General features: G+C 43.6%; 1 protein-coding gene across 4 annotated transcripts in view; it reads left to right on the forward strand.

Moving 5' to 3' along the window:
* RPS6KB1 (ribosomal protein S6 kinase B1) overlaps positions 1–12,956 on the forward strand; it is a 35,719-nt gene that overhangs the window by 5,145 nt on the left and 17,618 nt on the right. For all 4 annotated transcript variants that reach the window (XM_084823342.1, XM_084823341.1, XM_084823339.1 and 1 more), the window contains exons 2-6: positions 1,881–1,930; positions 4,171–4,291; positions 5,909–5,977; positions 10,646–10,793; positions 11,862–11,919. In XM_084823342.1, the coding sequence (XP_084679468.1) occupies positions 1,881–1,930; positions 4,171–4,291; positions 5,909–5,977; positions 10,646–10,793; positions 11,862–11,919 (446 nt within the window). The remainder of the gene's footprint in view (positions 1–1,880; positions 1,931–4,170; positions 4,292–5,908; positions 5,978–10,645; positions 10,794–11,861; positions 11,920–12,956) is intronic.

The following is a 12,956-nucleotide window of genomic DNA, read 5'->3' on the forward strand; positions in this document are numbered from 1 at the left end:
CTTTCCTAAGGTAGGGCAGAAACCTGCTTCCTGACCTCTGCCTTAACCCAGATACCAGTCAGCAGGCTTGATGTATTTTTATTTTTTTCGAGCGCTTGAAGTCTTGCACTCCTGATAATAGTTGTAACTGTGTTGCATGGGGGAGTGTTGCAGTGCTGGTGGCAAGGCAATAGAATTGTACATACAGAGTCTCTTGATATTTAGGGAGACCTAAACACCATCGCGTTACGGATAGTGTGGGAGAGGAGGGGTGTGTGGGAGGAGGGGCATGTATACCTGCATATGTAATGCCTCATTCTGCATCTGTAATGCAGAAAATGCCTAAGGGCACAATTGAGATATGCTGCAGCCTCCAAAGTTGGAGGCCGCGGAGTATCCAGTGCAGGGCAGCTGTAGCTTGGAGGTGATCCTCACCTCCGTGCTCCAGCCGCCCTGCATTTTTGGCTAGAGGGCCAATTTCAGCTGTCTAGCTGCGGCTTGAGGGAGGGGAAGGGAAGGAGGCCATGTGGCGCATTGGAAGCTGTGTAAAGCAGTTCCTGTGGTTTCCTCCCCTCCCCTGGGACCGCCCCCTTTCCCCCATCTCTGCGCTCCATTTCCAAGCATGGAGACGTAGCCGGTATGGAGAGAACTGTGTTGGCTATGAGGGGGAGAGGGCAGGGAGCGTGGTTTCTGAGAACTGTATTCGGAGCCCTGGCTCCAACCTCAGTTCCCAGAAACCGAAAAATCCTTTGGTCCTCTAGACTGTGTTTAGTAGCCATAGGATTGCTCCCTAACTTGATCTTTCATTGTGCATGAGCTACACCAAGCACGGCTTGTGATGGACTATGGATCCAAAGTCCATAGTCCACAAATGAAGGGCCAAAGAATATTAGTGGGTTTAACCCTTCTTTTTACTGTAGTCTCCTGTTCATGTGTGATATAGTAAGGCTAGTTTTCACAAGCAACAGAAAAGAAGGTCATTTAGGGGGCTGTACCATTTCAGCCTGCAAGTGAATGCTGCTGTATACAATAAAAAGACAACAACCCTATAGACATGATACATTTCAACAAACATTAGGGGAACTAAACAAGTAGAAACATGGAAGAATTCATAGGTGATGCCTATGTTTTTATTATGTGGTCTGGTGCAAACAAGTTTTCTCATTTCTTACCTGTGGTTGAGATACCAGGTGCCCCCTGAAGACTCAGCTGTCCCTTCTCAGAATTAACTGTGGTGTAGCATTATGTATGTTACTGAAGTTAATTCTGACCATCGTTGGCTTTAAACCAGGCTTTGGAGACAACTTAAGAGACGGTTTGTCTTCAGCTGACTTTCAGTGATTTCTCCACTCATACTGCAACTCCTTGTGCCACAACCTAGGCGTTTCCTGAAGATACCCTGACCCTCAGAGGGCTTCAGTGCAGAGGGAAGGGCAGGAAACAGCTGTTTTGCACAACTCACAGTGCAACACCAGCCCTGTGTGAACATGGTGGGCATTGTATAAATTTTACAGTAAAACAGATGTTCATTTATCTTGAAATAAAAATGTTAAAACGTTTCTCTGTAAAGTTTAGAAAAGGTTCATTATTGGAGTTAAATCTGTGACTGCAGGTATCATATGGAATTGGGTAACAGTGCAGTTGGCTAAAGAGGGCCGAGTCCCTGTGCTGCTATTTGGAGGTTCTGGCAACTCTCCCGTAGAATGCTGTGGATGTTTCACAAAAACCCAGCATAGGAATTACCATACCTTGCTGCTGACAGTGCTTATGTAAGATCTGTATGCAGCCTTGCAGTGCTGTCAGTCTTAAAAACTCGGGTTAATGTTTAACAAAAACTTGTTGCGCTTTCTAAACCATTCTTGTTTACAGTCGTGCACTTTTTTCTTATGTTTTGTTTTTAGGGTCACTTAAGTGAAAGCATGGACCATGGTGGAGTCGGCGCATACGAGCTGTAAGTTCATAAACTGGAAACCAGTCCGTGTGCTGGGTACAGTTGGAAGAGAAAACACAAAACAGTTCTTCTAAGTTGATGCATGAGGCCAGGTAGCACTGGTCATAAACTTCATTATGGTAAACATATTTATGGTAAGAAGAGCTGTTCGACAATGGAACAGACTGCCTCGAGAGGCAGGAGGCTCTCTGGCTGGCCCTCTTGTCAGGGATGCTGTATTAGTCTCCTGCATTGTGCAGGAGGGCTGGATTAGATGACCTCAAAAGTGCCTTCCAGCTATACCATACCATACCATACCATACCATACCATACCATACCATACCATACATTCATTACATTTGTATACTGCCTCACATTTAAACAGATTCTGGAGCAATGAACAATAATAGTTAAAAAGATTTTAAAAAATAATAAAAACACCATATTAAAAGTTTTTAAAACTGGCTGGTCAACCGAGGAAGGCTTCTTGAAATAAATATGTTTTCAGGAGGTGCCGAAAACAGCACAATGTTGGTGCCTGCCTGACCTCTAGAGGCAGGGAGTTCCATATAAAGGGAGCCACCACACTGAAGGCTGTTCTCCGGGTGGACTGCAGCTGGCATGAGCTGTTAACGGAGCAGCATAATAATTGAACTATGCAACCATGTGGGCGCCTTTGAAGCTTTTAGTTTCAAGTAGTCAGGTTAACTTTTTTTCTGTGTTCTGTCCTGATGGGTCCAGATCCCACTCAGCAACTACTTCTGTGGAAGGGCTTCTTTGTGCAGGGCACCTGCCATGCTAGTTGTAAGGAACAGCCATTTCTCCCTTGTCTTTCAGTTGGCAAGACAATGCTATTCAGGAGGCCACATATGACCGTAGAGTCCAACAGTTGCCGAATATTGTAATTCAGCATGAGTACTTACACATGGACTGGGTTCACACAACATGACAATCCACACTCAAGGGTGAGTATGGATTGAATTGTGGGTTGTTGTGTTGTGTGAACCCAGCTGCACTACAAACCATGGTTTCCTAACTATAAACAACCTACAGTTCACCACCTGTCAACAAACCATGGGTTCTCTTCATGGGTTGTTCGTAATTAACAAACCATGGTTTGTTAATGCAGCTGGGTTCACCCAACACAACACATGGTTCAACAACAACCCACACTCAACCCATACTCAACCTTGAGTGTGGGTTGTGTTCTGTGAACCTAGCCATAGAGTAAGCTAGACAAGCAGACAAATACCATGAGCTAAACTTATTGTCCTAATCCAGCAGGGGGCATTTCATACATGAGAATGGGCTTCATGGATTGTTATCCCAGTTGCCCAAAATGCTTTATTCTAGTGGGGAAGGAATCTTTGGCATTTGGGCCTCAAGGCAGACATCTCTTTCCCCTTTGTGCAAAGATTTGCCCTCTCTTCAGATGGCATTGTTCTCCAGCAGTACTCACATCTGTGTCTCTCCCCCCCCCCCCATTATTAGAGTGCTGATAGGACGTTCAGCTGTCTGTGTGTGTGTGTGTGCCCATTTGAGCATATGGAGAAGTCAGGATTGGCACAAGTGTGTGCAAAATTCTCTCAGCTGCCTGATTTTTAAAGTTATTTATATGGCTTTCCAAACCTTCTCCACCTCACTTTTTTAAACATGTTTTGTAACCTGGAATATTTCAAATTATTTAGAACTCATACAAAAGAAATGTACTTTGAAATTATGTCCTGGTTTCAAGGGCAGTATATAAACGTTTTGTTTACACTGTGGAGTTAGAAACATAATGGGGAATTCATTATATTCTGCAGATCTGATTGGTATAAACTTGTGTTCATTTTTCTAGAAATTGCTTCATGTTTCTACAGGTCATCTTACGGGGAGACTATATAATTGGCAGTCTATATATATAATTGAGTAGTTAATGCTCTTAAGGCAGTATCCAGCACTGCCTGCGTGCTAACAGGATCCAATGGGGACCTAGCAGTTCTAACAACAACCAGAAACCAGTGGAAGTGCTTGTTTCTGGAGTGGGGCAGGTCAGCAGAGCTTACAAAAGGAAGCTCTGCTGACCTGTCCCAATTCCGAAACAAGTGCTTCCATTTGTTCCTAGGGTGGCTTCCTGAACCGCTAGCTCCCCATTGCCCGAGCAGTAGATCCTGTTTGCATAGCAGATTGAGAGCGAGCACTGCAGCACTATTGGATACTACCCTTGTATTGTTTTAAGGGACACGCTAATTTTGTGTCCTTTTTTTTGTTGTTGTTAGTGGCATGGAGCATTGTGAAAAATTTGAGATTTCAGAAACAAGTGTTAACAGAGGTCCCGAAAAGATACGCCCAGAGTGCTTTGAGCTGCTACGTGTTCTTGGGAAAGGTGGCTATGGAAAGGTAAGAAGCCTTGACTCAGGAGCCTCTGGTGTTGGAGGCAACGTGGTGCATGTTCTTGAGAGAGTTTTGTGATGGAGCATTCCTCAAATTTTTTCTTGTGGCTGCTGGCCAGTGGGAACAGCTCAGTGGTAGAGCACATGGTTTGCATGCCAAGGGTCCCAGCTTCCATCTCCAAGTAGGCCTAGGAAAGGCAGATCCCAGAAGATCTGCATCCAGTCAGTGTAGACCAGGGGTAGGTAGTGTCTTCCAGATGTTTTGGACTATAACTCCCATCAGCCTCAGCTAGCATGGCAAATGGGAAGGGATTTTGCTGATCCAGAACATCCAGAGAACACCAGGTTGCCTACCACTGGTGTAGACAGTATTGAGTTGGGTGGACTGCTCATCCAACTCAGTTTAAGGCAGCTTCCTGCGTTACCTTCCTGTGTAACCATCTTATGAGCGTTCTTCCTCTGCCTATTACCAGTCATTTATGCATACTATATAGGCTGCCATATAACAAGTTCTTTGGGCAGCTTACAAGATAAAGGGTTTTCTCCTGTGCCGTTCTGAAATAGTAGAACTATGGTTGACCCTCGCTCTCTTGGCCTTTAGAAAGCACATGATGCTTCTTTTTAATTCAGCCTTGTAAGTTACATAGTTTTAATGCTTTAACGTTCTTCCTTTTTAAATGTTTTTTGAATTGGATCCAAGATCTGCTTTCCATGAGAGGAAGGGCTCAGCTTTCAGACTATTCCCCCCCACCCCCCGCAAACACACTGCAGCTCATCCCATTCAGCAAGGTTTCCAGACTCTGTGTAGCATTTTCAGAGGCTTGGAGGGGCTACCCTGGGATGGAGGAGGTGGGGAAGTCCACAACTGCTAGTGCCGTTGATCCAACGTAGATCGGGATCCAACCCTTTTTTAAAAATTGTTTTAAGGTTTTATTCTTTTACATTGTCATGCACCATCTTGATGTCTTTCTAGCAAATAAGGCAATGTTTAAATGTTAATAAATGCATGAAATATAAGAAATAATATGCCAGGAGTCAGATGTGAAACTGTTCCAGAGACTGACCCTCGGGTGGTCAGTTTCGTGTGTGGTCCTGCATGGCCAGTGGGTAGTTCCATGATGCTGTCCACCTACATCCTCCTTTCCCATCCTGATGCCCTCCAGATGGGTTGGACTACAACTCCCAGAATCTCCCAGCCAGCTTAATAGTCAATTTAGAAGACATCATGAGAGTTCACTTCCTGATGGGCGGTTTATGAGTAAGGTCACAACCTTATGCATGTTTAGACAGAAAAAAGCCCGATAACTCCCAGCTTTCCCTGGCCAGCATTTGTAGGACTTTTTTCTGTCTAAACATACATAGGGTTGCGCCTTAAATGTATTTATTACTTAAAGAGTGAAGACAGTACAGTAGCAGCTTGCTAAGTGACATGAGCCCAGGGCTGTAGGAGACCATGTTGGCAGTGTCTGTGACTGTTGGTATTTCAGGAGTGACTTCAAATCCAAGAACTCGTTTTTGTTGCTCACTGGCAATGGAAGCATTTTAAACGCTTGACCATTACAGTGACTGCTAACCTTTTAAAAACTGCATTTAATTCTTCTCCTTTGAAAAATGTTTTGGGCAGGTTTTTCAAGTTCGAAAAGTAACGGGAGCAAACACTGGGAAGATTTTTGCCATGAAGGTGCTTAAAAAGGTGAGTTGGCTTCAGCTGTAAAAGAGGAGGAACCGCCTTTGAGGGAGCACAGTGGTAAGGCCCCTGCTTTGCATGTGGAAAGTCACAGCTTTAATCCATGGATCACTGCCTTGTTGTGGCGAAGGGGCTTGCGTAACTCAGTGAAGCCATAAGCTATGCTGTGCAGGGCCACCCAAGATGGACAGGTCATGGCGGAGAGTTCTGACAAAATGTGGTCCACTGGAGAAGGAAATGGCAACCCACTCCAGTATTCTTGCCAAGAAAACCCCATGGAACGTATCACAAGGCTAAAAGAGATGACGCCGGAAGATGAGACCCTCAGGTCAGAAGGTGTCCAACATACTACTGGGGAAGAGCAAGTAGCGCCAGAAAGAGTGAAGCGGCTGGGCCAAAGCCGAAAGGACACTCAGCTGTGGATGTGTCTGGTGGTGAAAAGAAAATTCGATGCTGTAAAGAACAATATTGTTGAGGAACCTGGAATGTAAGATCAATGAATCAAGGTAAGCTGGAGGTGGTCAAACATGAGATGGCAAGACTGAACATCGACATCTTGGAAATCAGCAAACTAAAATGGACAAGCATGGGCAAATTTAATTCAGGTGACCATCATATCTACTACTGTGGGCAAGAATCCCTTAGGAAAAATGGAGTAGCACTCATAGTCAACAAAAGGGTGGGAAAAGCAGTACTGGGGTATAATCTCAAAAATGACATAATGATCTCAGTACGAATCCAAGGCAAACCATTCAACATCACAGTAGTTCAAGTCTATGCCCCAACCACTGAGGCCGAAGAAGCTGAGGTTGATTGGTTCTATGAAGACCTACAACACCTTCTAGAACTAACACCCAAAGAAGATGTCTTCTTCATCATAGGGGATTGGAATGCTAAAGTAGGAAGTCAAGAAATCACCGGGATAACAGGCAAGCATGGCCTTGGTGTACAAAACGAAGCAGGACAAAGGCTAATACAGTTTTGCCAAGAGAACACGCTAATCATAGCAAACACTCTTTTCCAATATCACAAGAGGCGACTCTACACATGGACATCACCAGATGGTCAATATCGAAATCAGATGGATGATGTCCTTTGCAGCCAAAGATGGAGAAGCTCCTTACAGTCAGTAAAAACAAGACCTGGAGCTGACTGTGGCTCAGATCATGAGCTGCTTCTTGCAAAATTTCGGCTTAAATTGAAGAACGTCGGGAAAACCGCTAAACCATTCAGGTATGCTCTAAATCCCTTATGAATATACAGTGGAAGTGAGGAATAGATTTAAGGGACTAGACCTGATAGACAGAGTGCCTGAGGAACTACGGACGGAGGTCGGTAACATTGTTCAGGAGGAAGGAACTCAATCCATCCCAAAGAAAAAGAAATGCAAGAAAGCCAAGTGGCTGTCTGAGGAGGCTTTACAAGTAGCTGAGGAAAGAAGGGAAGAGAAAAGCAAGGGTGAAAGGGGAAGATATGCCCAACTGAATGCAGAGTTCCAGAGAATAGCAAGGAGAGACAAGAAGGCCTTCTTAAATGAACAATGCAAAGAAATCGAGGAAAACAACAGAATGGGAAAGACTAGAGATCTCTTCAAGAAAATTGGAGATCTCAAGGGAATGTTTTGTGCAAAGTCGGGCATGATAAAAGACAACGAAGGCAGGGACCTAACAGAAGCAGATGAGATTAAGAAGAGGTGGAAAGAATACACAGAAGAACTATACAGGAAAGATCTGAATGTCCCTGATAGCCATGATAGTGTAGTCACTGAACTTGAGCCGGACATCCTAGAGAGTGAAATCAAGTGGGCCTTAGGAAGCATTAGTAACAACAAAGCTAGTGGAGATGACAGTATTCCAGCTGAGGTATTTAAAATCCTAAAAGATGATGCTGTTAAAGTGCTGCACTCAATATGCCAACAAATTTGGAACACTCAACAGTGACCACAAGACTGGAAAAGGTCAGTTTACATTCCAATTCCAAAGAAGGGCAATGTCAAAGAGTGTTTAAACTACTGTACAATTGCGCTCATTTCATATGCCAGCAAGGTTATGCTCAAAATCCTACAAGCTAGGTAGGCTTCAGCAGCATGTGAACCGAGAACTACCAGAAGTACAAGCTGGGTTTCGAACAGGCAGAGGAACTAGAGATCAAATCGCCAATGTTCGCTGGATCATGGAGAAAGCAAGAGAATTCCAGAAAAGCATCTATTTCTGCTTCATTGACTACGCTAAAGCCTTTGATTGTGTGGATCACAACAAACTCTGGCAAATTCTTCAAGAGATGGGAGTACCAGACCACCTTACCTGTCTCCTGAGAAACCTGTACGAGGGTCAAGAAGCAACAGTAAGAACCGGACATGGAACAACCGATTGGTTCAAAATTGGGAAAGGAGTACGACAAGGCTGTATATTGTCACCCTGCTTATTTAATTTATATGCAGAGTACATCATGAGAAACGCTGGGTTGGATGAATCACAGCTCGGAATTAAGATTGCTGGGAGAATTATCAACAACCTCAGATACGCAGACGATACCAGCCTAATGGCAGAAAGTGAACAGGATCTCAAGAGCCTCTTGTTGATGGTGAAAGTGGAGAGTGCAAAAGCTGGTTTGAAACTCAACATTAAAGAAACTAAGATCATGGCATCTGGCCCCATCACTTCCTGGCATATAGAAGGGGAAGAAATGGAAGCAGTGACAAATTTTATTTTCTTGGGCTCCAAGATCACCGCAGATGGTGACTGTAGCCATGAAATTAAAAGACGCTTGCTCCTTGGGAGGAAAGCTGTGGCAAACCCAGACAGCACAGTAAGAAGCAGAGACATCACCTTGCCGACAAAGATTCGTATAATCAAAGCTATGGTTTTCCCAGTAGCAACGTATGGCTGTGAGAGCTGGACTATAACGAAGGCTGAGCGCCAAAGAATTGTTGCCTTCGAACTGTGGTGCTGGAGAAGACTCTTATGAGTCCCCTGGACTGCAAAGAGGTCAAATCAGTCCATCCTAAAGGAAATCAACCCTGAGTGCTCATTGGAAGGACAGATACTGAAGCTGAAGCTCAAATATTCTGGCCACCTAATGCGAAAAGAAAACTCCCTGGAAAAGACCCTGATGCTGGGAAAGATTGAAGGCAAAAGGAGAAGGGGACGGCAGAGGATGAGATGGCTGGATAGCATCACCGATGCAATGAATATGAATTTGAGCACACTCCGGGAGAGAGCAGAGGACAGGAAGGCCTGGTGTGCTATAGTCCATGGGGTCACGAAGAGTCAGACACAACTTAACAACTGAACAACAACAACAATCTCCAGTTTAAAAAGAGGACCAGGGAGTGGGTATTGGGAAAGATGTTTCTCTGGCTTGTAGAACCACTGCCAGTCAGCATAGACAAACCTTCCCCAACCTGGTGCTCTCCAGATGTGTTGGACTACATCTGGAGGGCACCAGGTTGGGGGATGCTGGAGGAGACAATATTGGGCTATATATCAGCACCTAGTCTGATATGGAAAAAGACGGCTTTGTATAATCGAAACTCTGTAGATTTAGCCTTCATTTTAGAAGTCTCCAGTAGCTGTCAATGTATTGTCTGTTTCTCAAGTTCTTGCAAAATTCATCATTTGTTTGCACATACATGGTTACGTGCGGGAGGATCAGTTAGTTATTCTGACAAGCATTCTTACTTATTGGATGCCATAATACAGTAGAATAGCAAACTCTGTAAATTGCAGAACCTTTGACTTGTATTTTTAAGTGTTGTCCAGCGCATATCAATCTGTTGAAACAAATTTCTCTGGGCACGATCCAGCAAAGGTGAACCACTTAATCCCATTAATTTGAGATAGAAGAGATTTAAGCACACATTTAACCATGTGCTGGATCATTCCCTTTGTCATTGACTGCCTTCTAACAAGGAATGCAAAAGAGAAGTGCAAAAGGAGGAAAAGGGTAAGAAATAGAAAAAAGAACTTATAGTGGAAGAAGTGAGAATCTTCATTGGAGTCTAGGTAAATGAGAGAAGAATTGGAGGAGCAATAGGAGCTTTCCAGATGGTGTGTTGCCACATACTGGTGAGAAGACTTTCAAATTTTAGATTGAGAGCAAACAAGGGAATGTTGTCTGTCTTCAGAGTTTGCTTGCCAGTAGCAAGCATCAGCCTAGAACGTGTATTCTTTTACTGCATAGACTTGGTTCACATGTAATACCCAAGCCATGCCTCAGGATCCTGCACTTCCTTATCTTTCTCTCTCCACATACTTAGATGCTCTTCGTGGTTCACATCAAACAATAATTTACCATTACTTCCAAACTGGACAAATCATGGCTTGCATAACCAAGAACTGAAAATGAACATCAAATCATGGTTTGCAGTTCTGGTTTGCCGGCAAACTGTTTTTTGCTCTTTACATCTAAACCAGGCAGACTATGTTATGTCAAGCTTCAGCTTTCTGTAAACCAGGGATGGGGGAGGAAGAGGAGGGAGCGAGCAAGCCCAAGATGGCCCCCTAAACTATGGTTGGGTTACATGTGAATTGATCCATTGGGTCTGTCAACTTCAGTTGATACCTGCAACTGTTAATGCTCTGCTTTGGAGAGTTTATGTTGCAGACTTCTATAATTTCATAACGGTGCAGTTTTTAGAACATGGCCTTTATTCTTGATGTCTCTGCTCTTTAGGCAATGATTGTTAGAAATGCAAAAGACACAGCTCATACAAAAGCAGAGCGGAACATCTTGGAGGAAGTCAAGCATCCATTCATCGTTGACTTGATTTATGCCTTTCAGACTGGTGGAAAACTCTACCTCATCCTTGAGTATCTCAGTGGTAAGGATTCAGCTGAGAATCACAATGTGGATTCTGCTGTTGTAGTCAGCCTACAAGGTGGGGTGGAATCTTTTCCGCAGAAAATTTTCCACTGCTGTATTTGTCCATGGAAAAATTTCTAGTTTTTAGAAATTCATTGTTCCATAAAATGAATTAGTAACGTAATGGATGAGCATGATGCAGATCAGATTGGGCAATTAGAATGGATGCAAAATAAAAGCTGTAAATATTTTTTCGTGTGACTATACTGAAAAATATGAGTAGTGTCCAGTGTTAGTCCTACACAGAGTAGGCCCATTGAAATGAATCAGGACTTAAATTAGTTGTGAGTGATTCAAGTCTCATTCTTTTCAATGGGTTTACTCTATGTTGGATTAACTTTGGATACTACCCTATGTATTTACACCCACAGCTCTTCCAGCATGCTGTAATTAGTTTTCAGTGCCTTAACTTCTTTCTTAAAATCTATATAATGGGAGGGACATGTATGCTTTTGAGTTACCATGTCTTAAAATAGATACAAGTATAAGTAAAGTTTTGAATTTGCGTATAATGTTTAAGCCACACTAAATACACTTTATTGGTTTTTCTCTCTAATCAAATAGTTCCAACTGATTTTATCTTTTAAAAAACAACTATGTTTTAGATGTTTAGATAGTCTGTAAAAGTAACATGCTTTACTTTTACACTTTTGTTTACTAAATATAAGTCAAACATGCGAAGTAGAAACACAATTGATAACAACCGGAGAAATTTTTTCAGAATAGCTATATCATTGTAGCCGGCAGAATCAGCTTCCAATGGCTACTTTTTTCAAAATAGTCCATGAGTGTAAAACAATCATGGTCCCCTCCTAAAATTAACAGGACAGACTATTCTGAATGTACCCATTGAGTCAACATGCTTCTGGGATAGTTAGTTTATAATCTTCCTCCAGAATCTAACCATTCACATCCCTGAGTCTTATGACTTCTATCTTATATTAATTTACTAGCAGTGTGGCAGAAAGATGATTTATTTCTTATTTGTCTTTCTCTCCTTTTGTCCCCATCCCCCTCTTTGTTGAAGGAGGAGAACTGTTCATGCAGTTGGAGAGAGAGGGGATATTTATGGAAGACACAGCTTGGTAAGTGAAACAAGGGTCCTTCCAGAATTTATAAGACTAGGCTAAGAAAGAGGGTTCTATTGAAAGATTTCTCAAGTTAGTAGCATAGAATCGTGTCTTTTCTGGGCATCCTCTCCTGCTGGTAGATGAGGTGAATGGCATTAGGTCATTTCCTGGCACTCTGGCTTGCTTGACTGGCCACAAGAATTTTGTTATTGCCAGCATCTCCCTCCGGCCAAGGAGCAGGGCCTTGTCCCTGACCTTGTGCTGTGATCTGTGAAACACAGCATGAGTTCAGGGGAAAATCTGTCTAGCTTGGAGCTGGTGGAGTTCCAAGATGAGAGCAAGCCTCCATGCCCCTCCTTCCAACTGTCAGAGTGCCAATTGGGCACAGAGCACGTCGACATGTCTCCCCCCCCCCCCCATGCTTAGTGGTATGTTTTGGGTTTCTTTCTTTCTACCACAGACCTCCCTTACATACCCCAAACTGCTTTTGAAAGCCCTCTAGATCTCAGAAGGTGGTGGTGGGGAAGCTGCTGTTTAAGAAACATGTCTGAAGCCCACTGTCTGTGGATCTTGGCCCTTGTTCTTTGGGAGAGACCCAGCGAGGTAGTTATCATCAGAGAGGTTTCAGTAGTGGACAAGTTCTCTTTGTGGATCCTCCCTCCCACAGATTTTGAACCTTGTGGACCAAAAGCTCTCTTTGTTTGCTGCTGTTGCCTGCCTTGATTTTTTGGGAGTGGGTGGAGATGAATCAAAGGAGGTGCTGGTAGTGATTGCATGGGGTTCGGGGCGGGGGAGATTCCTCTTCTTTGGTTTCCCCTTTTGGACAAAGAAGCAAGCAGTTTTGGCCCTTCTACTTGAGCCTATGCTCCTGCGTATCCCTTAGTGCAGCCTTCTGCCTAGGAATGATGGGAGTCGAACACAGCCTTCCTTCACCTGGTGCATTTCACAAACAGTAGTTTTTGGTTTTGCAGACCATGGTTTGTGCTAAATCTAATTTTCTGCAATGTCTGAATTGGCAAACCATCGTGATGGCTGGGTGCTTTCCCTCCAGT

This window comes from Heloderma suspectum, chromosome 16 (genome assembly GCF_057233095.1).
Source record: "Heloderma suspectum isolate Gila_16-S chromosome 16, 16-S_ref, whole genome shotgun sequence".
In the NCBI taxonomy this organism is placed as follows: Eukaryota; Metazoa; Chordata; class Lepidosauria; order Squamata; family Helodermatidae; genus Heloderma; species Heloderma suspectum.